At 38.1% G+C, this 27,181-nt stretch overlaps 3 protein-coding genes across 9 annotated transcripts in view; 2 read left to right on the forward strand and 1 right to left on the reverse strand.

The window, feature by feature from the left end:
• The window catches only part of LOC127627287 (angiomotin-like), a 58,049-nt gene extending 47,174 nt beyond the window's left edge, over positions 1–10,875 (forward strand). For all 6 annotated transcript variants that reach the window (XM_052103622.1, XM_052103620.1, XM_052103623.1 and 3 more), the window contains 5 exons: positions 281–430; positions 2,858–3,048; positions 4,129–4,511; positions 6,264–6,497; positions 6,752–10,875. In XM_052103622.1, the coding sequence (XP_051959582.1) occupies positions 281–430; positions 2,858–3,048; positions 4,129–4,511; positions 6,264–6,497; positions 6,752–6,882 (1,089 nt within the window). In that variant the 3' untranslated portion in view covers positions 6,883–10,875. The remainder of the gene's footprint in view (positions 1–280; positions 431–2,857; positions 3,049–4,128; positions 4,512–6,263; positions 6,498–6,751) is intronic.
• Positions 10,876–12,213: 1,338 nt separating this feature from the next.
• On the reverse strand, positions 12,214–25,652 carry LOC127627309 (mitochondrial fission factor-like). Of its 2 annotated transcripts, XM_052103653.1 has the most exons (8): positions 25,476–25,648; positions 24,625–24,846; positions 24,240–24,349; positions 24,035–24,129; positions 22,153–22,332; positions 14,104–14,169; positions 13,663–13,738; positions 12,214–12,882 (listed from the first exon to the last, which is right to left on the reverse strand). In XM_052103653.1, the coding sequence occupies exons 2-8, from the start codon at positions 24,827–24,829 to the stop codon at positions 12,751–12,753; spliced, it is 864 nt and encodes a 287-aa protein (XP_051959613.1). In that variant the 5' UTR covers positions 24,830–24,846; positions 25,476–25,648; the 3' UTR covers positions 12,214–12,750. The 2 variants fall into 2 exon arrangements, with proteins under 2 accessions (XP_051959613.1, XP_051959615.1); XM_052103655.1 differs by lacking the exon at positions 22,153–22,332 and having other exon boundaries at positions 25,476–25,652.
• Positions 24,758–27,181, forward strand: part of LOC127627306 (claudin-14-like) — a 41,305-nt gene continuing 38,881 nt past the window's right edge. The window contains exon 1 of the mRNA XM_052103649.1: positions 24,758–24,887. The gene's annotated coding sequence lies outside the window, so the exon portion shown is untranslated. The remainder of the gene's footprint in view (positions 24,888–27,181) is intronic.

The raw sequence follows: 27,181 nt of genomic DNA on the forward strand, positions 1-27,181 counted from the left end.
CCATGAAAGGACATGAAAATGGTTGAATTCTTGCCCTCTCCACCCACCCCTTCCAAACGGGAGCCAAATACTTCTGTGCTCTCTCCTCTGGCTCCTCTGTGTTATGTTGTCCCCCCTGAGCTAAATTGGGCCATTCATTTTGGCTTCAATTATGGCCACTGGTGGATTTGAGAGATGTAGAGGAGAGAGGGGTTGGAGGAAACAAGGGAGCATTGTTGGGTGGATGGTGGGCAGGCTTCTGGTTGCAGCATGGCCTGACCTGCTTTTTTTGTTTATATAGCTGAAGAAAAAGCAGGTGTATGTGGAGAAGGTGGAGCGGATGCAGCAGGCTCTAGCACAGCTTCAGGCCGCTTGTGAGAAGAGAGAACAACTCGAGCACCGGCTACGTACTCGGCTCGAGAGAGAGCTGGAATCACTTCGCATGCAACAGGTACGAGATACACACTCTTGACCAGCTCTATCTATTAACATTTGTTTTGAATAGCCAGACTTTTGACTATTAGCATAAAGTCACATTTCAACTAAGAACCACCCACTTAGACAGGAAAGGGTCATCTGACCAACATATTTCTGCTTTTAGACCCAATAAATAAAAAAATAAATGAACAAGAGTCTAATATTGCACATAGTCAACAAAGATTCATTTAAACTGTATTATTGACATTATACACTTGCTTTTCACTTAATTGATGTAACACACATTTTCAAGACTTTCAATGTATATGTGTACTAGGGAGCATTTTTTAATGTCTCTGTTTTCAATTGAGGAAAATGCCACTCCAGAGTGGATGCGAGACTGATGTGTTTTAAACTAAGGCATATTATTGTAAATTGTGCACAATTTGTCTTTGTTTTTGGCTAAGTCTAACTTTATTGGTAAACCCAATATTAAATAACTGATAAAGTGTAAATGTCAGTTTAGTGACAGGTAAATCTGAAAATGGATTCAACCCTGAGAACAGAATATTCAGTTGTTCTCAAAGATATCTTGTTTTGCTGTGTTTCTGACAATATCTTTCATAGACCTAGTTTCCATCCAACTATTTTTATGCGCATATTGAAATTATGAATGGAAAAGCTTGACATTCAAACAAACTCTCAAAATCCGCTTAAATTGTTACGCATTAGGAAGAAGAGAGTTTTGCATTCATTAAAATACACATTATGGGGTTGAAAACAGTTTATTCTCTAAACGGTGACGTGCTTTGACCAATGATGCATGTTTTATGAGTGTGCTGGCTCAACAAATGGACAGACCTTGGCACACAATTCTTCAAACATATATCTTGACATTCGGAAGTGTTTAACCCACAGCTGGTCAATAAAGTGGGTCCACACAATCCCCGAGAACAGTTTTGAGCATGGGCACTTCCAGGTTTGCAGAGGCTGGTGGCGTGTGGGCATCACAGCCCATTTCAGCCCTCATTATATCAGGTATTACACCTTTTCTACAGCGTCTCCTGGCAGCATTGAATTAATCAAGGCACAATTGCGCCAATCCTGCAAAGAAAGGATGTCATTCATCTGCTCCATCATGACAAGGTGTCTCCCTCAAGAGTATGCACGTGACATAGTGGATGGAAACGTGCAACGATTTTCTTTAGAAATGCGCTTAAACAATGCGACACATTTTAATGGTAGCCCACAACAGAGTTAAAGCCATAAACATTGCAAACTTTGTCAAACTTTGTCTCAAAAGCACTCAACCTGGTACCTTTTAAATCCAAAATCCAACAATGGACTGATTAAACCTGTGCACCCTGAATCCCTGAAGGCTGGCCAATCATATTAGAGCTGAAACTAATGAATAGAGGCAGTTTACACTTAATACACTCAAAATTACAGTGTAAACATAATGTATTAATCTCCAGTGGAATGTTGCGTATGTGTCTCTTTCACACACACACACACACACACACACACACACACACACACACGCACACACACATGCACACGCACACACACACACACAGTCTGTTAAAGTATCGTCCATACATGGATGAGTCTCAGCTGCAGTCAGCAGGAGCTTTCTCGTGCTCTCTGTCCCTGTGGAGATAGTCCATTTCCCTTCATACCCTCTTCCTGTGTGTCTAATCTAGTGTTTTACTGGCCCCTAATATGGAGGAAATGTTGGAGTTCAGCCTTGTGTATGTGTGTGTTAGAGAGAGAGAGCGTGTGAGAGTAGCAGACTGCAGCAGACAGCTGTATTCTTTATTGTGTCCAGAAGTGTCCAGACAGTGGACATTCATCCTGTGTGCTGATCATGCAACCTGGACATCTGAAACAACTTTCAGATGAGATCTGTATACTTCAGATTAGTGGTAGTATTAATCCAAACTACTTGATCTTAGCTAGTTCAGGAGCCAACTTTACAAATTTCTTCTGTTTGCAAGTCACCCTATAATCAAGATTTACCCTAAATCTTAAATTGTGAGATTACAGCACCACAAAGCAGAGATACACACTTTCCTACACCATTTGATACTGATCATTATCTGCATTAATTCTTAGCTAGTTAGCTAACTAGTTACAGTGATACTAAATGTTATTATTGTTATTATTGTGGCTCAATAGCCACAGGTTGAGCACTAGTAATGTAGATGTTTAAATCATGTTTTCCCCCCCTGAAGAGTACAATGTAAAACAGATATATCTGCAATGTATTATTTTACTTCAGGGCTGACTGATAACGCTTAGTTTCAACTCTAAAGCGTCACAGTACAACAAAACAATTTAAATGTATACTTTACTTATGTAAAGTTGGGGCTTTATGTTGTTATGTTGTTTTCAAATGCCTCAGTCCTCCGGAGTTTGGTTGTGAGCTATTTTGAGTTACACCTCTGTTTCTCTTTCTCAGAGGCATGGTGGTTCTCAGAACACAGTTGGTCCTGAGTTCAGCTCTGCAGCTCTGATGGAGCACCTGAGAGAAAAGGAGGAGAGGATTTTGGCTCTGGAGGCTGACATGACCAAATGGGAGCAGAAATACTTGGAGGAGAGCGTCATGAGACAGTTTGCACTGGATGCTGCTGCTTCTGTGGCCACACAGAGGTAAACAAGTGTACTCCACTAAAACTGTAGGAATGCAGTAGGTTACACATGCTTCTCAAAGATATTAGCACTTATTACACGGGTATTTGGAATACTTTATTCGTTTTGGTCAATGGCGCCATCTAGCGGTCTGATATTTCTGAGGAACAACCGCACATCCGTGCATTTAAGCCCAAAGTATACTTCGGTTTTGATGCAAACGCTTAGTGCCTGCGTACAATTGAAAGCACATCCTTTCAAAGTGTACTTCATTTGACTGTGTGCACAAATACAGGCCCGGTTGGAACATTGGAACATTTCTTCTCTGGAGTTTAGACCCATAAAGATGTCTTTATATTCCTTCTGACTTGAATTATACAAACGCAGGTATCTCCTGACCACTGTTGTTGTTTCCACATTTGTCTCCTTTTGTTAAGTGGCGATCACATTTTTTAATTCTTCTTCGAGACAGAAACGGCTAAAATGTGGGTGTTGCCACTTTGAAGACCCACTAAATAATGTAAATGATTCCAGGCGCATCCGCATACTGCGCATTCAGCGCAGTCAGAAAAATCAGGGCCACACGTGTTCAATGGTCAAGCACTCTGCTGATGACAAAATTTGAGTCGCACATCCTGTACACATACGCCTAACCAAAGTATACTTTAGGATTAATGAGTGGGATAATGTGCAGTCAGCCGGTTGTTATCGCAAAATAAACTTCTTAAGGTTGACTGTACATTTTTCATCACAAAACTACCAAAATACATTTTTTAAAATAGACATAAAAACACAAGTTTATGATAAGAAAAACCTAAACTGCAACTATAAATAAGCACTACAATGTGAAACTAAGTATGTAAGAGAAAAATAGTTTTTGTGTTTTATTAATGCTGGTCTGAATTATATTAGTCTTGCAGACCAGACGTTTGACGAATCAGTGTATTCTGGAAATTAGGAGAGGATAACAAAATGCTAATAAAGTATTTATGCATATTTAAAACTAACTGAAATTGAAAAACATATAATAGCCTTGTTTATCACTGGTTTTGGTGTGTGCATGCATGAGTGTTTAACAGCTAACGTCTGACACCTATACAGAGACACATCATCCTCCATCATGATCAGCCACTCCCCCAGCAGCAGCTATGACACTTCAGTGGAGGCACGTATCCAGAAAGAGGAGGAGGAGATCCTGATGGCCAACCGCCGCTGTCTGGACATGGAGAGCAGGATCAAGAATCTGCACGCTCAGATCATTGAGAAAGACGCTATGATAAAGGTGCTACACCAGCGCTCGCGCAAAGAACCAGCCAGCAAACTAGATGCCCCAGCCATGCGGCCCTCCAAGTCACTCATGTCCATCGCCATGGGCACCGGAAGCTCCAGCAGCTCTGGGCTGCTCTCACACTCTCTAGGGCTCAGCGGAAGCAGCCCCATAACAGAGGAGCGCAGGGAGGACCGCAGCTGGAAGGGCAGTCTTGGTAAGAGTCAACAAATGCATTACAGTCAGGACAGTTTAATCCAGTGGTTCTCAACTGGTACTTTTGCTATCCTAATTATCCATGATTATATGGTTAGTTTATAATCATGTTCTGACTGGGTTTTGGCCAACAGGGAACAACTTTTAATATGGTGGAGAACATTTTTCCTATAACTTTTGTTTTTGACATCTAAGGCGAGAGTGTTGAAGCAAACTCGCAAATTAATGTCTCTTGGTTGGTAATATGGATAATATTTATACAACATTTGGCCCAATGTTACCTACTAAACATATCGGACAACAAATTACATAACAAAAACAGAACATCTGCTGTACCTGCATACACAAAAAGAATTTCAAATCTGTAAACTTGTTAACTATTTTGCATATTGATGGACCTTTGCAGTTATATTACAATTCATTATTAATTAATATGTATAATTGATCTGAATACATATCAATAATATTCATTATTACTATTGATAATAAATAATAATTAAAAATATTACTATACATGAATAATCAATGCATTATTAATACTTCATAATATGTTAATCAAATTCATGATATTAACACATTTCAGTGTTTGATTTTAATGGCATTTTTGTTTACTTTCATATGATGAACCGTACTGATAATATGTTGGGTTTTAACTTGATGTCCAATGTAAAATATGGGTCGTGGAGCAAAACCAGTTGAGGTTCACTGGTTTTAAATCCTTAAATTCTTTAGAAAAAGTGAATCATTTGTGGTAAATATTTTTAGATTTCTATGGACAGTGTTCGTGTTACAAATATTAAGTGTCAGAGATGGCCTGATGGGTGGTGCACAAGCTCACACGTTCGAGTCCTGTTTGCGTCACTTTCAAATCCCATGCTCTCGATAATTTTTTGTCTTGTGAAAATTTAAAAAAGGCCAGAAATAAAATTCAAAACTTTAAGTCAGTACATACAGATCAATAATATCAATGTGTAGTTACAATTGACTCCACAGAGTAAGCAATTACACATTGAGTACATGTTGTTAATTAGTAATCCTCTGTATTTACTAATATTATCACAGTGGTAAGGAATGAGGATGAGGTGAGCAACCGTGCCACCATGAGGACCTACTAAGTAGTGGGAATTCCAAATTGGGATAAAAAAGGGCTAAAATAAATAATCACACAGTTAAGACCAGTTGTAGTTTCATGTCGTATTTGATTAGTAATGTTTGAAACAATGAAACTTGAAACCATTCTTACAGAAATAACAAATTAGTGTTATTATTTGTTGTGGTTTTGAAGCTGGTATCGAGAATCATCAAATTTCACTGCCGACTACTGAAATTTTGGTATTGTGGCAATGTATATAATGCATGGTAGATTTTGCCTCATTCCATAGAATTGATGGCGATGGAGGCTGTTCTTTATTTTACTTCCATTCATAAAATAATAGTCAGCGCGGTGTGCATTTCTGTCGCAGAGTATCGAGATGATTGCATACTATTAGGTTGGGCATCTGTCATAATTTTAGAAAGCACACAACAGAAACTTTGACATGTTACTTGAGCATGTAACTATTACTTAAATGTCCTTTGTCTCTACTGACAAGTGAATGACCAATTTACTTGACAAGCACATGACAATGCTTAATGTCGAACCATGTACTGGCCAATGTATATTGTCATCCATTTAAAAAAATTTGGAAAGCTTCACCTCTGAATATACTCATGTATATATTCACTCCCTTAATTTTCTCCTCTCTTGCAACAGGTGTTCTGCTGGGTCCAGAGTTCAGAGGTGATTCTCTGAGGACAGAGTCCATCTCCTCATCTCCATCGCCAGTCCTGCCCGCCACACACTCAAAGACGGGCAGTAGGGACAGCTACACCCAGACAGACAAAAGTCAGGAGGCCAGCAAGCCAAGCACACCAGCACTGCAGAGTGTAGCAGGACCCAGCCGGATCAGTAGCCCGAGCCCCGTATACATCCCTGACCGCATTGCCGGTAACAATTTTCTCCACAAACACAATACATTTACAGTTCAAATGGTATAAACCAGTGTTTCCTACAGAGTTCTGTTTTTCCACCTGGGAACCAACCAATATTTGTAGGTTTTCTATATTAAAATACCGTTTTAACATTGTCAGGCTTTAAATTCAGCACTCTAGTAAATATTGTTGGAGAAAACACCAGTATAAACATTTCAGATATGACAAGCATCTCAGTAAATTAAACGAAATATATTCTTGTCATTTCAGATGTGCCAGTGTTTCATACCAGCACATTAGAGAGGACGAGAGCGCAAGTACAGTCTCTCCCTCAACAGAGCCTTCCTCCTCCACAGCATCCGCAAGACGTCGACAATGAGATGGTGGAAATACTCATCTGATTACAAACACTCAAACACATTCATAAACCAACAACTTTCAAAACAGGTGAAGTACACTTATATCCGTTACATGTTTGGATCAAGACATCTGTCAGGGGACAGTGGGGATGTCGGGGAATGCGATCATGATTGTTTTTGTACAGAACTGCGAGCCACAATATACAACATCATTTACAATCAACAGAGTATTTTTTGTACAGTATTGTCTGTTTTTTCTCCTGTCCAGACTCTCGGACCAAATATATCGGCAACCATATTTGTACATTCATTGCACTACTTTGTTTATTTTTTCTTATTTGGGTATGTCATCTTTTTGTTGTGTCTTAAGTACTAATATTACAAACATGGCACTTGAGTATGTAGTGGTATGGTAACTAGCAAAACGGTTGCTACATGTAAATACTGCATCAGAATACTGTAAAACACATGCGGGAAAACAACTGAATGTCGTAGGGATTTTTTTAACATTTTTGTACACATTGTCTGTACAGAATGTTCTGTACGGTTCAGTGCAATGGACCAACAAGCATTTATCTGTGGTCCAAAAGCTCAATTATATATATGTGAAAGTATGAATGACCCAACTGGTTTTGGGATTGTCTATTTGAGTCTGTAGTGTTTCAGTCAACACTGAGGTCCATCATTCCAGTCGAACTACAGCAGCTACAATGTGCCTTGGATGAGAGGTACCACACCTAATATGTGATGGGAACCAGTTTTGGAAAGTCATTTACTCACCCTCATGTTGTGCTAAACTTATGACTTTAGCAGAATAGCTTTATTTCCAGTCTTTGAGTCTCATGCATGCAAGATGCATGTTTAGCGTTTGACCAAAGGTATCGTAAAAGTGACACATTATACACAAATGTTTAAGCAGGGCCAATTGTTATTTATCAGGTTTTTATGTGGATCTTACCTAATTCACAATTACACGGACATAACTCTGACCGCGTATATGAGATTCTCCCATATAATTGTTGAATTTCTGTGAAATCCCTCAATTTAACACTTTTCATTACTTAGTCATGTGCTTTGTGGTTTTCATGTTTTCTTGAGGTGCCTTGTGAATTCTTACTGTCAGGTTTAAAGGCATAGTTAACCCAAAAACGCTAATTCTGTCAGTCATTTGCTCACCCTCATGTTGTTCCAAACCTATATGGCTGTTTTGTTTTATATGGGACACAATAGAGCTGTTCAGCTTGTTGTCCAAAAACCTGGATGAGAATTTGCCATGGGTTCCCTCTGGATGTTCCTATGGGTTTTTTGAACTTATGAGTAAAATAAGGTCTGTGGTAAACATTACTTGATACCTGGACATTTTGTTCTACAACATAAATTACATTAAAAAAAAAAAAAAAAAACACGTTTTAGGTATGACTGTGTGTAATTTATATTGTAGAACAAAACGTGCACATATCGTCAAGTAATGTTTACCACAGATGGCTGAATTTGTAATCCGGCATACCGGGCATTTTCCTGGTGGGCCGATGCACATTGGGGCTGATCAGGGGTGGACTGGCCATTGGGAGAACCGGGCTGGCTGCGAAACGGGCCGAATGGGCCGCGATAAGCTGAAATGAGCCGCCATGTTATGCAGAACGGGCCACAAAATGGTGCTGCGATATCCTGAAGGGGGCAGCGATATGCAGAAAAGGACAGCGAACACCCTCCCGCCCCCCTGAGCACAGACCGTATTTAACTCATAAGTTTAAAAACCCCATTATAAAAATCCATTGGAAAATCCAGGGGGAGCCCATGGCATATTAGACTTCTGGGTTTGCCTTCAAAGTCACTGCTGAACAGCTCTATAGGAGATGTAAGGAAGAATGTAATTTTGGTTACCATTCACTTTCATTGCATCTTTTTTGTTTTTATCCATCAAAGAAAGTGAATGGTGACTGAGACTAACATTTGGCCTGACATCTCCTTTCGTTTGGTCTTTCATTGAAGAAAGTAGGCCATACTGGATCAACATGAGGGTGAGTAAATGATGACTGAATTTTCATTTTTGGGAGAACTTGCAGTGCTGGCCAACAGTACATCAGATCATCATTTCACCAAATTGAAAAGCATTGGCAATTTCATTTAACTTTAAATTACTTTTTAATTTGAAATGTCATTCGAGTCAGTGATGATCAAAAATTAAACCTAATTATATACTTTCAGATTTGGCACCAAACAAATTCTACCCCCTGTAGGACAAGAATTACAGTGCTGTGTAACTATCATCTAGAAGTCCTAGTTGACTTATTTAGCAGTTTGGTTTTTGCCTCAAAGACAAACCTACATGATTATGCATACATATGCAAAATAAGTGTTTAACCCTTCTGTAATGTTTAAAAATAACATCTGTGATGTTTGGGTCAAAAATGACCCATATAAAGTTCAATAGATTTTCAGTAGATTTATAGCACACTCATCTATAAATAATGAACATGAAAACTGACATAGGCTAACCCATGTGTTTTCACACTGAACACAGGCTTATTTAGTAGCACCACCTACATGTCAGTTGTGGTACTACTCGTTTATAGTCCTTAGCTTTACTGTAAAGATTTACAGTAATCCGATTACTTACAAATTATTTATGTTTTAAAGAAAAACTGAATCATGGCTCATATTTAGTTAAATGACAACCATTGCATATTAAGCGAAAAGTCTGACATTCCATAAATATAAACACATTTGATTTTTTTTATATATTCATTTAGTTAATGTTGAGGAAAAACCTAATTCATTTTGAACAAACTCAAGATTAAGTCAAGTTTTTCACTTTTTTTTTTTTTTAAACTTAAACAGGTCAAAAATGACCCTAACATAACAGAAGGGTTAAACCTGATAAATCTATTTTCCTTTTATGGCAACTATTTTCATATTTAAATCTAATCCAAATCTAATTCTTTCACATGCAACTTCTAATTTGTTCACCACAAGCAATTTCTGTTAGCAATCCATTTTGTATTCACCTGCTTTTATCTCATTTGTTTGGGATAAAAATGAGTTGTTTGTTCTTCCTTTTTTTTTTTTTAAATAAAGTCTGATAAACATTTCGGGCATTGTCAAACAACCCACTGTCAAAATGCTCAAAAGCAGTGTTTTAAGACTGAAACCACTGCAAACATGTCTGATAAGAATGCTGCATGTCAGCGCGTTGGCATACAGTCACCAATCCTAGAGTACCGAAACTATCGGAAACATCATGCCGACTTCACGTGTGATCATGTTGCTCTTATACTAGATATTCAGAAAAGTTACTTTAAGTTTGAAGATCACATCTAATTTGGGCACAAACTAAGACAATGGACCTAAGAAGAGCTGATTGAGTCTAAGGTGGGACAAAATACTGATATACAATATGCTTCAGTGAATGCAAACTGATATCATCAACAAAAATGCCTTAAAGTTTTTGTCAGTGTGCCTTGTAACATATCAAACGAAAGTCATCCACTGAAGCAAAACTAAACTTTAGAGTTAGAGTTTAACCGTGTTGGTGAATGTTACCGTTAAGTCCTGTCATGTCATTAGCACCTTTGTCAGTTTGTTCCACTGAAGTCTCAACCTTATCAATCCTATTTTGATGGTCTTGCTACATTTGATAGTTTAAAATTAGAATTTCTAAAGGAGAATGTGTTACAGTCTGTCTCAGGACGAATTGAGAATGTGTTTTTTGTATTATTGTTTTTAGTATCTACCATTTTGTCCCATCAGTGGGCATTTGTATGTATTTTTTGTTCCTAGCGAAGGAATGCTTTTGTTCATTTGACTAGTATTTCTTTCATTTGAAATGTCACTCTAGTTGCTGCTTGAAAATGTTATTACTGTACAATCATGATTCATTTTTACATCAGTTGTATTCCTGTTAATCAGTTCTTCCCATCTTATCTCATGCAGATTTTGTATAAGGCTTTACATTTTTACTTTGGTTTATAGTCAAAAAATGTTTCAAATAACTTTTTTCTTGGTTAATTTAATTTTTTAATAAACAGATCCGATGCTGTTTTTAGTTGTTCCATTCTTCTATTTGCCAAACAGCACATGAGATTATCTATATGTCGTCGTATATCTTATTCCACTGTTTAGACAACATTGAAGTCAACATGAGAACAAAATTGACAGTTTACTTTCCTAGTACACATTCCTGGCATTATTGTGAATGACTTGTTAAGCAATTTTTCTTTTGAGTTACGTGCATTGTCTGTATTCTTCGATCAAGATGTAACTACCTATGAAACAAATAGCTATTTCGACTTTGTTTTAGGCTACTGTTGTAGGTAACGTAGCGTTTCTGAAATCTTTTCAGCAGTTAACGCAGTAATATGTTGTTACTGTCAACTTTGTTACAATAATAGTAAATAATGAGAGCACTTTACAAGAAGGTTCCATTAGTTAACATGAACTAACAATGAACAATACTTTTACAGCATTTATTAATCTTAGTTAATGTTAATTTAAACAAAAAGCATTACATTTTTAAAATCAAAAGTTGTGTGTTAACTTTAATGCACTATGAACTAACATTAACAAAGATTAATAAATGATGTAAAAATGTATTGTTCGTTGTTAGTTCATGAAACCTAATGCGTTTACTAATAAATCCTGAAAGGATTTTTGCGGGTTCAGTTTACTTAAAATGACCTAAAGCAACACAACTCTAGAGCATTTTGTTACAACTTGAATTCATAGTGTTAAATTGCTAACTTAATTGTTAAAGTTTACTTAATCCATTTGTGTTTGGACAACATGAATACCTTTTGTAGCGTTGATGAAACTGGGCAGGAGATTTCCAGTTCCCAGCATCGTTCCATGGGACTGAATGGGATGAACAAATCTTGAAATTAAGTTATTTTTATTAATTTCTGTAAGGCATTTTTGAGCACGATGAGGATACAAGGATATGTTTTCATGTTTAAAGTTCTGATATATTAAAATATTGGGAGTTTTGGGAGTTTCCATTGTGGTGAAGATTGGCGATTGTGCTTAGGTTGAGGATGGACTTTCTCTTTCAAGTGATGTTTGATTGAAGTAATCAGTTGCTATACTTACACTTGCTCACCTCACATTTACTGATAATTCTCAAATTCAGTGACCAATATTGATAGTTTTGAAAAAACAAGCATTAACATTGTATACTGCAAAATCAAATTCAGATCTGAACCCAATCTGGTTTGTAACGGACAATTTTCATAACAAAAAGTGGCCGTATACAATACAATTGCTCGTCCTACATTTCTTTTTGTTGAATATCCTGTTGTTTCACACAAATACATCTCATTACAGAAGTAAAATGTGTTGTGAATGACTTTGAGACCATGAGACGTGAGAACAATTCCAATTTTTATTATTTTAAATATATAATATACATCAGGCTGAGCAAACAGGTTAAAGAATTGTGAGCTGAATAAAAGCTAAACAAAAACTTTCATCAGTGTAACTTCATAAATAATCTAAACAAAACCTGCAAGGCTTTTAAAACACATGCAGAAATGCAGAACAAATCAAAACGTCACTGCAAAAAAACTTAATCTACTACAGTGTTCTGATCACAAGAGCCAAGAGTGAGGATATGCTGAACTCCCCTCAAATTACTCATGGACCACGTCTCCATAAGTGCGCCATGTCACTGCTGTGATTACAAACATGAGTGGATGACACAGACTTTACGCCTCACCATAATAATGACAGTGCTTAACAGGAGTGGTTTCTAAGCCATCCATTTACCATAATAGGGATGACTCTGGATTACCCTAATAAATCACTATAACATACGTCACACAGGATGTACAGAATAAGCTCTGCTGTGTAATATATGAGAGCTTTATGTAGAGTTGTCTGTTTATGTAGTGTTCTATAGTGTTTTGTAGAGTGACGTCATCTGCGCATCCACAGCCAGCTGTTGATCAGGCAGGCAGACAGCAGCAGTGAAAACAGCACTAGTTCTGTCTGTCTGCGCTCTGCATTCTGTCTCTCCAGTCCTGCTATCCGCCTGCTCATCTTCACAACCTGAACCAATAAAACCCAATGAGAAAAAAATCAACATGAGACTAAATATGTTACATGTAGCTTAAGATCTGTAAGGCAGTCATACCCCATTCTGTGGTCATTTGGCTTTATGATGGAACATGACCTCAATAATTTGGTAATGTTACCAATTTCAGTCATAGCTTTCAGGCTGACATATATACACTGATGAGCCAAAACATTATGCCCACTCACAGGTGAAGAGAATAACATTGATCATCTCCTAACAAGGCCACATGTTAAGGTCTGGGTAGATTAGATGGTAAGTGATCAATCAGTTCTTGTAGTCAACATGTTGAATGCAGGAGAAATGGGCAGGAGTAAAGACCTGAGCGACTTTGAGAAGGGCCAAATTGTTACAGCCAGACGACTGGGTCAGAGCATCTCTAAAACGGTAAGGTTTGTGGGGTGCTCCTGGTCAGCATTGGTGAGTACCTACCAACAGTGGTCTGAGAAGGGACAAACCACAAACCCGAGTGTGGGTCGCCCAAGGCTTATCGATGCACGAGGGCAATGAAGGCTTTTCCGTCTGGTTCGAACCGACGGAAGGTCTAACATTTTTGTGATGTTACGGGAGGAATGGGTCACAACACACAGTGCATTGCACCATGCTGCGTATGGGGCTGCGTAGTCGCAGACTGGTCAGAGTGCTCATGATGACACCCGTTCACCGTCAAATGCCCCTAGGTCTATAGGCATGTATGGTTTCGATTAGAAGTATTTTTGCACTTGGTGTATAGGCCTTAAATCTGTAGCACTGACCTGTCTGCGGAGCACCATAAATTCAACAGCAGTTCCAGTGTCTTCCTCAGGGCTCAGCCAGAACTCATGTGAGGCACTGTAGAGACAGAAAGTTATATTAAAGGAATAGTTCACTTAAAAATTAAAACAGGAGTTCACGCTCCTGTTGTTCCAAGCCCCTATGACTTACTTTCTTCAGTGGAACACAGAAGGAGATGTTAGGCAGAATGTTATCCTCATTCACTTTCATTGCATCTTTTTTCCATACAATGAAAGTGAACGATGACTGAGGGTGTCGTTCTGCCTAAAATCCCCTTAACAGCTAAACAGAAAACATTAGTTTGCCTTGAGGGCAACATAAAGTGGTGTTCCATTATCGCATGGAAAACGGCATCCAATAAACAGTGTGAGAAAATCATTGTGTTACTGAATAACAAACAGTAAACAAACAGCCACTGTCACCTTGTCCTGCTCTGATCAGGCTGAACCTCCACTGCCTGGGAGGGGTGGTTTTCTGGGTAACCAAACCTTAAAACATAAAAAGAGATACCAGGAACCACAACAGTCGCCACTGAATAAGGTTTCTTCAAGTCCATACTAAATTACTCACACAGGGGATCTAAAAGCGTGGCAAGTGAGTGCTGTAAGGTGCTTCTTAGTTGCAATATAAGAGAATTAATAGATTAACAGAGAAGGTGTTAAAGGCAAAGACTGTAATGTTAACTCAAATTATAGAGGCAACTTTGAAAACTAAAAAATGTAATGTCTACAGACAGCCCTCATTTCATAGCCAAAGGCTTTATAAGGCCTAAAAGGTTCCCACAATTTTAACAAATGAAATGCCATGACTTTTCCATGACCCTTGCAGCCAGTTCATGATTACTGGATAATGCGCTTTTCAATGATTTCACTGAGATCGCTGGAGCAGATTTCTATTTGAATCTTAAAGGGAAAGTTCACCCAAAAATGTATATTCTCTCATCATTTACTCACCCTCATGCCATCCCAGATATGTTTGACTTTCTTCTGCAGAACACAAATTAAGATTTTTAGAAGAATATCTCAGCTCTGTAGGTCCATACAAAACAAGTGAATGGTGGCCAGAACTTAAGGTCCAAAAAGCACATAAAGGCAGCATAAAAGTCATCCATATGTCTTCTGAAGCGATATAATAATGTGTATGAAGAATGTGAAAGCAGGGCTGGGCGTTTAATCAAATTTTATCTTCAATTACAATTTTGGCTTCCAACGATTATGAAAACAAGATAGTCGAGAAAAAATTATTATTGTGCCACATTCCGTTTTGTAATGTAACACCCTGGTGTTATATCTTTAAAGCATCCTTTATTAAAGTTCAAATAATAAGGAAGCAGGTAATGAAAATCAACTCAGAAACTGGTATTTCTCTGTGTGGTCTGCGCCGCGTCTATGAGTTGCGTGAAGTGACCGGGGAAGAGATTGAATGTTCTCCTGACTGATGCAAATTCTGGGGCGGGGATCCTCATCACTCGTGTGTGTTTGCTGCAGCTAGATTATAACGTGATGCACATGAAGTAGAATCATAATATATGTGTCACGTTCACGATGTGTATCTCAACACCTCTAGTTAAAGATGGATCTAAGTGAACATAAAGGTGTAGTGTTTCCCTATTATACACTGGAACAAAATAAGTTTTTGATTTAGACTTTTTTGGCTTTCCAAAATAATACCTAAAACTCCTTTAAAACAACGTACATTTATTTTAGGAGCTATACTGCAGAAGAAAAAAATTGTTATTGGAGAATGTTTAATCCAGTATTTAATCAGGGCTCGACATTAATGCTTGTCCAGGACAAGTGGATTTTAGAAGGGGCAAGTGAAAGAGAATTTTGTATTAAAAAGTCACGACTTGTGAGTATAAAATAAACTAAAAGACCTGCTGCCGTCTAGTGTGTCATTACAATAATCAAACAATCATAACAAGAAAACACTCACTGCTATTGACTGGGTAACTTTAGAAGTTTTAAAAAGTATTAATGTGTTATAATAATACAGTGGAGACCTGTAGTAGTTTTATGTTGCATTTCATTCTGAATGTTTACTTGAATACTTGATACTGCTGTTAAAAACATTTAAAGCTGTTAAAAAAAGCACAGAATTTTTTTTTTCTATTTCTATTCATTGCTGTTTTTTATTATATTATTACTGACTGTTTACTAGTCTTCAATAATTAAGAATTTGAAACTATTCTTCCATAATGAACATACTAGTTAAGTGTTATTATTTGTTGTGGTTTTGAAGCAGGGTATTGAGAATCGTCAAAGTTCACTACAGACCACTGAAATTTTGGTATTGTGATCATGTATAGACTTTATTGTACATGGTAGATCTTGATGCAGTAACATGATGAAAAAGTAGATCTCATTCCATAGAATTATGAACATCTCTGCTGTAAATCTCGCCACGATGGAGGCTTTTCTTTATTTGTCTACCACACGTAACATAAAATAATAATTATCATATGACAATAGCCTCCTCCCCTACCCACTGCAGTTTACATTAAATTCAAGGAAATCCAAGTTCAATAAATGGTGTGCTGAGTGACTCCAGTCAGGTTTCCTAAGCAACAAATTGGCCTGGTTGCTAGAGTTACGTTGGGTGAACCACCTTGTGGTCGCTATAATGTGGTTCACTCTCAATGGGGCACGTGGGGAGTTGAGAGTGGATGCCACGGAGAATAGCGTAAAGCCTCCACATGCGCTACGTCTCCGCTGTAATGTGCTCAACAAGCCAAGTGATAAGATGTGCAGATTGATGATCTCAGACATGGAGGCAACTGAGAATCGTCCTCCACCACCTGGATTGCGGCGAGTCACAATGCCACCACTTGGATTTAGAGCGCATTGGGAATTCCAAATTGGTGAGAAAATACCAAAAAATTAAAATAATGTTCAATAAATGCTTGATGTTTCCAAAGTCAACGAGTAATCATGTTAAATAATCTTGATCTCAATATTGACCAAAATAATCGGGATTATGATATTTGCCATAATCGAGCAGCCCTATGTGAGGGTGGAAATTTAAAGTAAAAAAGGACTTAAATATTGATTTGTTTCTCACCCACACCTATTATATCACCTCTGAAGACATAGATTTAACCACTGGAGTCATATGGATTACTTTTATGTTGCCATTATATGCTTTTTGTCCTTTTGGTCACCATTCACCTGCATTGTATGGACCTACAGAACGGAGCTGTTTTTCTAAAAATCTTAATTTGTGTTCTGCAAACAAAGAAAGTCATACACATCTGAGATGGCATAAGGGTAAGTAAATGATGAGAGATGTTTAATTTTTGGTTGAACTATCTCTTTAAGTAATAAGTTTAAACAATTATTTCTGTAAGATTTTACTAGTTTTCAGGAAAAAAAAAACAAACAAAACAAAAAATGCAGATTTCAGATTTCCTGAAAAAGCACAACTTTAAAATTCCCAGATATTTCCAGACTGTGGGAACCCTCTGCCTAATTAAGCTTATATTTACAGCAAATCAAACCAACAAAACCAAACTACAGTGGTTCCAAGGTCAAAGCAAACTGCTGAAGCTTGAACAGCCCAGTGCACATTTTGGGGGTTTGCAACTTTAAGAAATATTCTAAGTTTAATACAAGTTAAGGTCATTTGACAGGGTTTGTTGCATAATGTTGATTACCACAAAAAAATTATTGACTCTTACCTAATGTATACATGTAAAAAAAAAGAAAGAAAAAAAAAAAGATCATGGTTACAGTAAGAATCTTACAATAAAAGTGAATTAGACCAGTACATACATTTCCAAAGTTTAACCACAAGATGTAAACAAAAATGTTTTAACATTATTTCAGTGTAATGAAATCAGGGATTTACCAGCATTACAGCACATACCAGATTACAGGCTATATCGAAGTTATGTCATCGTGACAATGAAGTAGTAATACTGGACACAACTTCACACAGATAAGGTTAGTAAGGGATTTTATCATATTAAAATCATGTTAACATGAATAATGTTTATGACTTGTGGCTATAATTTTGAAATGGTGTATATTTTAACCTTGTGTGACCATGCATCGACATGCATGGACATTGTATTTTGGCATTGCTATAGGCAACACAATTTAAATTCCTAGTCCCTAGGGAATTTACAAGTCCCTAGACTCTCATTTAAGGGCCAAACTTGTGGTGCAACGAGTCATGTGACAACAGCATGTCGTTGATTTCCTTGAAGTGCTTCTTCGGGCGCACAGCCAACAAATGTGCCTCTGGTAAGAAACCTCTAAGTTTTTTCATTGAAACATGTTTAATCATAAAGAGTAGCGTCTCTAGTTTTGTTTGATATGTCATTTTGAAAAGTTAATTTTTCGCATGTTATCCTGCTGATAAACACATTGTCCACAAATGTGGATTTTGGGACATTATTCCATCAAAAGTTTAAAAAATTATTTTTTATTTTAAATAACTTTAGCAAATCTGTGGGTCATTTCCCTTCATATTAATATAAATTTCAATTTTTGCATGTTCAGTACAGATCTGTTAAAATGCACAATGGACAAAGTGGTGCTCAAAGAAAGAACTTTCAATGGTTTGAGATCAAGGACAGTTTGCCAACCACGGTTCATTTGCTCCATGGTTCATCTCTAGTTTAATAACATCTGGTTCAAGACGAACATGATTTAATCATGAAGTTCTTTAGAGGAGCAAGATGATTAAATCCACCTCAGCCGGCTAGAGTCCCGACTTTGGACCTAACTTTGGTCCTAAAAGCGCTCATAGAGCCTTTGGACTCCGTTGATTTGCACACGCTCTCCATTAAGACCACACTACTGCTGGCCTCAGTAAAACAGGACTTGCATGCAATTATCAATTGACAATTCATGCCTGGAATTTGGCCCAGGACTTTCAAGAGCCACTGTCAAACACATGAAAGGCTATGTAACCAAGGTCCTAACCACGTCCTTCAAAGCGCAGGTGGTTCACCTTCAGGCCTTCTTCCCTCCTCCATTTAATTCAGATGAGGAACAATCATTGCATTTGTCATGACCTGTGTGAGTGCTACACACATGTTTAGCGCAACCACAAGTTCAGACTTTCTGATCAGCTCTTTGTGTGCTATGGAGGATGCACGAAAATAATGTCCGTCTCCAAGCAAAAATGTTCTCACTAGATCGTTAAGATTAAGATTCAACTTTATTGTCATTGTGCAGAGTAGAGGGCCAATGAAATGCAGTTGTTTTCGCATATCCCAACTAAGCTGGGGTCAGAGCGCAGGGTCAGCCATGAAACAGCGCCCCTGGAGCAGATAGGGTCAAGGGCCCAACAGTGGTATCTTGGCGGTGCTGGGGCTTGAACCCCCGACCTTTCGGTCAGTAACCCAGAGCCATAACCGCTGAGCCACCACTGGCCCCAAAAAATGCGATTGCCCTGGCTTACGAGTTGCAGGGTAAGATTTGCCCAATTGGTGTTAAAGCACACTCAACTAGAGGAATGGCCTCCTTATGGGCATGGACGAATGGTGTGTCTTCACAAGGCATATGTTTTGTAGCAGTATGGTCTTCTCAAAACACATTCGAAAGGTTTTACAAACTAGATGTAATGTGTCTCCCTACATAAGTCCTCTCTGTTTAAAGCGCTTGCTAATTTGTTTGCCAAACATATACCTATGTCCTCCCCTTAAGTACAGGCTCCCCATCATTTTACACAACCGCCTGCATTCAGGCCATTGTAATATACCATAAAGTCACAAGCACTTCATTATAAATAAACTTGACTGGGTTCGTGAAGGGGTTAATTCATACTATATGAATCTAGTTCTTATATTCATTCCAAGTGCTCCACTCCTGGCCCAACATGAGGGTCACACACTTGCAGCATACTCATGTCGGTCACCATCCCGTGGGACTGCGGCATCATGTTTCCTCTCTGGAAGGCTATGTCATATACTGTGGCATGATGGGATACTGTTTCCCATATGCGTTAGCAAACGCAAAGTCAAGTGTACTGAGTCGTAAGGGAATGTCTTGGTTATATACGTAACCTTGGTTCCCTGAGACGAAGGGAACGAGACATTGCGAATGCTGGCCGCAATACAAGACTTAAGAGTTCTTCTGTGGTGCAAGTGATGTGCTCCTTATCCCTCAGTCAGAAAATTATGAGGAACTGTTTTTGCATGCTTGCTTGCTTACTTTTATAGTGGACAGGTTCGCACCTAAAAGGGCAGGGCTCAAACACCATTGCCAATATTCGAATATTGGCATTATTGTACAAAGGTTTCAACTAGGTTGTGTGGAAGCACACTCCCATATGCACTAGCAAACGCAATGTCTTGTTCCCGTTGTCCCAGGGATACGAGGTTAAGCAGGCAACCAAGACATTTTCCAGTGCTCTGATATGTGTGTTATAGTAATTTCCTGTCAAGCTCCAATATGACATTAAAAAGCCTAAAAGGACCATTAAAGTAGTCCATATGTCTCATGCATTATGTTAAAAGTCTCTGGAAGCCATACAAAAGTTTTGTGAATCACAAAGGATTCATGTAATATTATTAAATTAATAAGTATATATAACGTCTGCATGCACAGTGCTGCATACGTGAATGGGCACTGCTTTGTTGCTGACACACTCTCATAGCAGCAGCATGCACACAAATGGCTAGTGAAGCTACTGTTTTTAGTGCAGCTAAAAGATCTTCCTGGAATATCCTGCCAAAATAAAAGCCAGAACTGTTATTGTTGTCTAATATAACTTCATAATTATTATTATTAACAGGGTTTCCCGCAGAAAATTTGTTAGTTAAGGTGGTGGTGGGGTGGGGGGGGGAGGGGGTGGGATTGCATAACTCCTGACACAAATTAAGACAAATACTGAAACTTGAGTCATATCTTTTTAATGATGTATTAGTTTGTCAAGGTAATAACATTACATCTAATAGTCCGTCAAAATGTGCAAAGCTTATTACAATCACTGCTTATGGCAGAGCTGACACCTAGCATCGCTACAGGCTATCCTCCTTGGTTTAGAAAAAAACATTTCAAGGGCCCTTCGGTAATTGCACTCTTTTACGAGTGGACCATTTATGCATATTTTCATAAATAACATTTATGACCTAAAAAACAGTCAAATAGCAAATGTTTAGTTTAGCAACTTACATCTTATCTAGCACTTGACCGACCGTAAACTGAAGCGCGTCGAGTCGCTCTGCTAAAATTTGCGCAGTGAACATAAAGCCCGCCTACTTTGATTTGATTGGTCATCTCAAATATTCTGACATTGACGAGCAGTGACAGACCAATGAGGCTCAGATGAACACACACACACACACACACACACACACACACACACACACACACACACACACACACACACACACACACACACACACACACACACACACACACACACACACACACACACACACACACGCTCGCTCGGCGCCGCTGCGGAAGAACGCGCTGATAACAAGACTGAAGCGAACACTAAGGCTTATCACATATTTAAAGATGGAAAGAGAGAAAACAGGACAGAGTAACACGGCGAATATCGCTCATATATATATTTTTGACGACGTAGTTAAGGCGGCAGGCGTGTGTTGCTTAAGCGGCAGCCTTAGTTTCAAAGTGCTGCGGGAAACCCTGATTAAATTACAATAATAATAATAATGTGATAATCCTATCACAATTTAAATTAACACAAAAGAGATCCACTAAAGATCTGCATTATCCAGTAGAGTAGTAAAAGTTTTACTTAATAGGCTACACATTTGTTTTTTGATGCAATTCTTCTCTGTCTACTCTATATTATATTGAAGTGTGTAGTTATAGAAAAAGTGGTTTTGGTGCATCCCTAATAATAACATGTAGAATTTATTAAATTATTCCAAACAAAGTCTAATTTAAAATAATAATTTTTCGTTTTACGGCCCAGTAATTTAGGTTTCAGCCATTTTAATTTCAGTGCATCACTAGTTGGCAGAGATTGGATGATGCTGGCTATTACTTTGAATCAGAACTATTTAAGCCAATTTAATGATGTAATGTCTGAGAAACATGAATAACCAACACTACTGGAAACATTATAAACATTTTGATAGAAATCTGACTTTCTATAGCTAAAAAAGTTAACAACTTAGTCCCGCTGTCCACATATGTGGACATCAATTTTTAGGAAAATTATTTGCTCTACAATTATTGATTTTTTTTTTGGCTTATTGGGTTCTACTAGATACAAAAAGGAAATGGAAAATGCACACACAAGTCACACTCAGGTCTCAGGAGGTTTATGTTTAAGGATTGGCCCCTTTCACTTCTTATGTAAGCGCCTTCCTGTAACCGAGCACATTTTACATAAATGTGGGTTGAGAAAATATTTTTTGTGGTAAGCAACATTATGCCACAAATTCTGTTAACTGAGCTTAACTTGTATTGAACCTGGAACATTCCTTTAAGCCTGGTTAGCTAGAGCCCATGATGAGGATGAGGACTGTCTAGATGTGTCACCTGGAGGAGTATTTTTTGGTGACAGTCTGGAGGATTTTCTGAGAGGCCTGCTGCCCCAGCTCCTTGGCAGCCTGCAGCATGCTCTGTGGGGACAGCAGGTCAGGTGGGATGGAGGGGAGCCCCAGGGGCTTTGGTGGGGACGGGTCTGCATGTACAGCAGGTGGATGTCCAACACTGCGGCTATTGTGGACAGGCCGAGGGATGTACAGACATAACAGACAACAAGAGGACCACAGTTATTTAAAGCAGTGGTTCTCAAACTGATCCTGGAGGCCCCCCAGCACTGCACAATTTGCATGTTGCCTTTTTCTGACACACCCAATTTAAGTCTTGGAGTCTCCACTAATGAGCTGATGAGTTGAATCAGGTGTGTTTGATTGAGGAGACATCCAAAATGTGTAGTGCTGAGGGGCCTCCAGGAACAGGTATGAGAACCACTGATTTAAAGTGATAGTTCACCCAAAAATGAACTTATTTCATAATTTACTCACCCTCATGTGTTCCAAACCCATATGACTTATTTTATTTTGTAGAACACAAAAGGAGATGTTAGGCAGAATGCTAAATCTCAGTCATCATTCACTGAATGATGCATTGAAAACCGTCCAGGATTGGTACAACATGAAGGTGAGTAAATGACGACATTTCTGGGTGAACTATCCCTTAAGGAAACAACACCAATACTGCACAGCTATAAAAATACAAACCTGAATGCTTTTATTTGAATGGATGAAAAATCTGGTCAGTTGCACATGTGGCAATTGAATTTATGTAAAAATATCTATAGACTACAACAGCCTTATCAAATACTGTCTGATAAACTAGCATGTCCTTCCTGTTTATACCACGTGTTTAAGTTTTGTCAAAGAATGGCAGCGATGATGTGTATTGTAAACCATAAATCTCTCTTTTGCCATCTAGTGGATGCTTAGCGTTTAGCAGAGAGCCTGAAGCCTACAGTAAAATCAGTGGCTCTTAACTGGAGGGTTGCAAGTCTATTCTGAGAGGGATGAGGACAACAAGGAAAAACAATGCTCAATGCAAATAAAAAAATGCAAATCACAACAAAACCATGCACAGTTAGCGCTTACCATATCTTTTGTTTGTTGACGTAAAAGGCATTCTACGACAAATTCATCTGTCAATTGGTAGAAGCTAGCCAAATTAGGCAGATGCTAACAAGGTGGACAGGCTGCATGACATTCACTCATCCTCAAAAATTGCTTTTCATTATAATAAGTTTCCATGCTTGATTTAAATGATATATTTAGTTTACTTTTGTACAATTAACAGAGAAAAATATGTCTTCAAACAGAACTCGTTGAGAACCATGGATATAATAAAATATAAAGAACCATCAAGTGGACTTTGCACATAAGTGTGTTAAATGCAGTTGCTTTCAGTTTTCCAAGATGAAGCAGAATTAGTAAATGTGTGCAGCTCTTCTCTGATTTAGTCAAAGGCACTCCATCAGTTTAATCTCAGGATTATTTTCAATATTACTGTATATCATTACATAAATTGTTTTTGTATGAATCAGTAAATTATCACCAAGATGCGTTTCACCATGCTTTTAAAACTCATAAGAAAAAATATTTGTATTTCCTTATATCTCTGAGTCATAAATTTTTACTTGCTGGTGGTAGTCATCTTTATCACCCATATCTAGTCTCAAAAAACCAACAACAAAATAATTATTTTTTAACCACAATACCAAAACCGGCTCCACACATTTAATTTGAAGCACACAGCACATGCAAACTATATATTTATCTTGTCTAATTGCAGCCTTTGTGGTTCAATAAACACACTAGGACATAATGTCATTTTAATTTGTGTGCTGAATGTTTACGCCTTTCAAAATAGCAAACTGTGGACTTACGGAGACTGGGAGCGAAGTGCCTGTCTAGAGTACGAGGGGGTTCCAGGTGGGGTCCGGCCAAAAGCGTGGTCACTATAAGACCTACGAAGAGGACTCTGTACAACATAAAAATAAACGGCATGAGCTTTAAAACTTCTTAATTTCTTTTTTAATAGAATCTGAACATGTTTGGTCATCTTATTCAATTATATTCGCATTGCACTACCTGGACAGGCTCTCTCATGTACACCTCCCGGTCCAAGGATCCGTGCTGCAGGTCCCACATTGATGAAGTATGTTTGGAGAAGAGAGGCCGTGGACTCAGGTCAGGAATATCTGTTTAAGGACCAATATTAGATAAACATCTTATATTCTGTGATTCTGTCTTGATTTAGGCTAGGTCAAGTCGTCAAAAATGTCAGCTTATGAAAACACTTGAAAAACATAAGTATGCAATTACACAAATGTATTGTCTCTATGTGACATGTAAATAAATACATACATACAAATGTACAAGTTTGAAGCATGTGAATACTGTTATATACTTCACACAAATAATATGCTTTAGACTGAATATGGTAATTAAATAGACCCCATTTATCTTTGCTCACCTGATAAGGCCAGTCTGTCGGGTATGTGCATGTTGTAGGCTGCAGGTATATCTTCAGGTCTTTTGTCCGCAGGCTCGTGCATGTGACGCGCGGGACCGAACCTAAGCCGCTCCGGCACGCGCATCCTCTGGCTGATGACCTCGGTGAAGTACGGGTCACGCTCGCGCATCGGCGGACCATCATCAAAATACCCCGGAGATGCCATAACTACCTCAGCACTACCTGAATACATGCAGTTTATATGATTTCAGCTTCATAAAAAGGTGAAGAATATACTTGATATTACATGGGCAGTGCAAAGAGAGATGTCAAAAGGCCAGTAAAGGGAATTAGACTGACCGCACTACCAAATATTGGCTTCTTTACGTGAGCTAAATAAACACTTTAAGAAATAGATTACACGATACTGTGGTCATATCTAATCTGATGTGCGTACAGGAATATAAAGTCTATGGGCTGTTATACACCGCTAAGTGAGCGGTCAGTGGCCCATGCGTGTTCAAAAACAGGTCAAACGTTAAGATTAGCATAATTAGCATAAGATCATTCAGACATCTGACCAAAATCGTTTCAAATAAAATGTTTCACATTTCTATATCACTTTTAATCGACCTGAATATAACCAACCACCTGTTGATAAAAGCTTATGGGGCTAAATTTGTCAACTCGCACGTTAAATATGGTGTTATTATGTCCATGGATCGATGTAAACGGTTTCGTGTCGGGGTTTTTGCCGTATCTACAACCCCATGTCAAGCGACATGTACAATATACAAATTAAATAGAGTGCTTAAATTATGTTTAGTACGAATACAAACACATGTTAAACTTCCACCAAACTCCTAACCCACCTTCATGCAGCTCACGTCGACTATGTGTCGTCACATGACGAAGAGCAAAAACAGGCGGAGCATACTTTCTTACGTTTCACTTCTACTGCCTCTCAATCAGCTGCGTTATGTCTTTTTTTTAGGGATACCACGAAGAAAATGTACATACTAGCTGACATATCACTAAAATAGCTGTCATGAGAAACCACACTTGTTACTTGTAAATAGCGAAAAGTATATGCCAGCGGACCACGCGAGTTAGCCAATCAGAAAACAAGCGACAGTACCCGCCTTCTTTTTAAGCCGTCTGGATTCCGGTGTTGTGTTTAACTCTGTTTCCGTCCAGCACATCTATATGGGGAAACAGTATCTGACGGTAACATTCTCCGCTGTCAGAATGCGTTCCCCATGCACAAACCTAAGCCTTCCCTACCGTACCCTACCAATCCTAACTCTCACCCTACCCTAACCCTCACCCCACCAACCCTAACCCTTCCATACTGTACCCTACCTACCCTAACCATCACCCTACATACTCTAAACGTTCCCTACCGTACCTGACCAACCCTAACCCTTCCATACTGTACCCTACCTACCCTAACTCTTCCCTACTGTACCCGACCTACCCTAACTTACACTACCCTACCTAACCTAAACCTGACCATAACCATAACCCCATACCCTATCGGGGCTAGGGGGAAACAGATTCTCACGTGGAACACAATATGATACAACACTGGAATTATATTTCCCATTAATTTCTTCCATAGACTTTTAAAAAATCCTCCATTAAACCTCCTATGATATTCGAAATGTAATTTTTGACCTAAAGGTTTAGATGTGTAACCTTTTTTTTTTTTTTTATGATGATAATGAATCCATTGTGTCTTCCCTGAAGAACAATAAAAAACGTTTGGGATTTTATGCTATATTGATGATATTTAAATGTAAATTTCAATATTTTACCATTAATTGGCATGTACAAATATATATTTTTTAAATACAGAAACTACACTTCTATATGTTGAAACATGAAGAAAATAGAAGAATATGACATAAAAATTGGAGGCAGATTGTTATTGGGGACTAAACATGCATAAATAATAAATGAATAAATGTAATAATACAAAAATAAATAAAGGAATAAATGTCTTGATAAAACAAATATAATTAGTTTTTAATTAAATTTATTCCTGAATTTATTATTGTATGAATTTATTCCTTTATTATTTTCTATATTTATTTTTAACTTTATTTTTATTCTTTTTAGCTTTTAATTATTTATTCATTTATTTTGCATATTTTTTATATTTATTTATTCCCACATATATTTATTTCCATATTTATATATTCCCATATATATTTATTTATTTATACATGTATTTATTTTTACTTTTCTGTGTGCAACATGTAAATGAGGGAGGCGGTCCTTGCAGAGCTCCAGTGCATCATTGGTCGAGAGCTCAATAGTATTATCGGAAGCAGATGGATGTCCCACCTCAGCACCCCCTGACTCGCACAGATTTAGAATATGCAGGGAAACGTTTTGCAGAGAGTTTAACAGTCCAGGATGTGCTTCTACATTCATACCGGCATACAGCTCTCCTAAAACATCAGTAAGCACCTCCAATCTAAATGAAACAGTTATTTGATGCGTGATTATCCACTTCATTAGCATGTCGCGCAACTCTCTAGATATACACTCACCTAAAGGATTATTAGGAACA

The sequence above is a fragment of the Xyrauchen texanus genome, chromosome 34, assembly GCF_025860055.1.
Source record: "Xyrauchen texanus isolate HMW12.3.18 chromosome 34, RBS_HiC_50CHRs, whole genome shotgun sequence".
In the NCBI taxonomy this organism is placed as follows: domain Eukaryota; kingdom Metazoa; phylum Chordata; class Actinopteri; order Cypriniformes; family Catostomidae; genus Xyrauchen; species Xyrauchen texanus.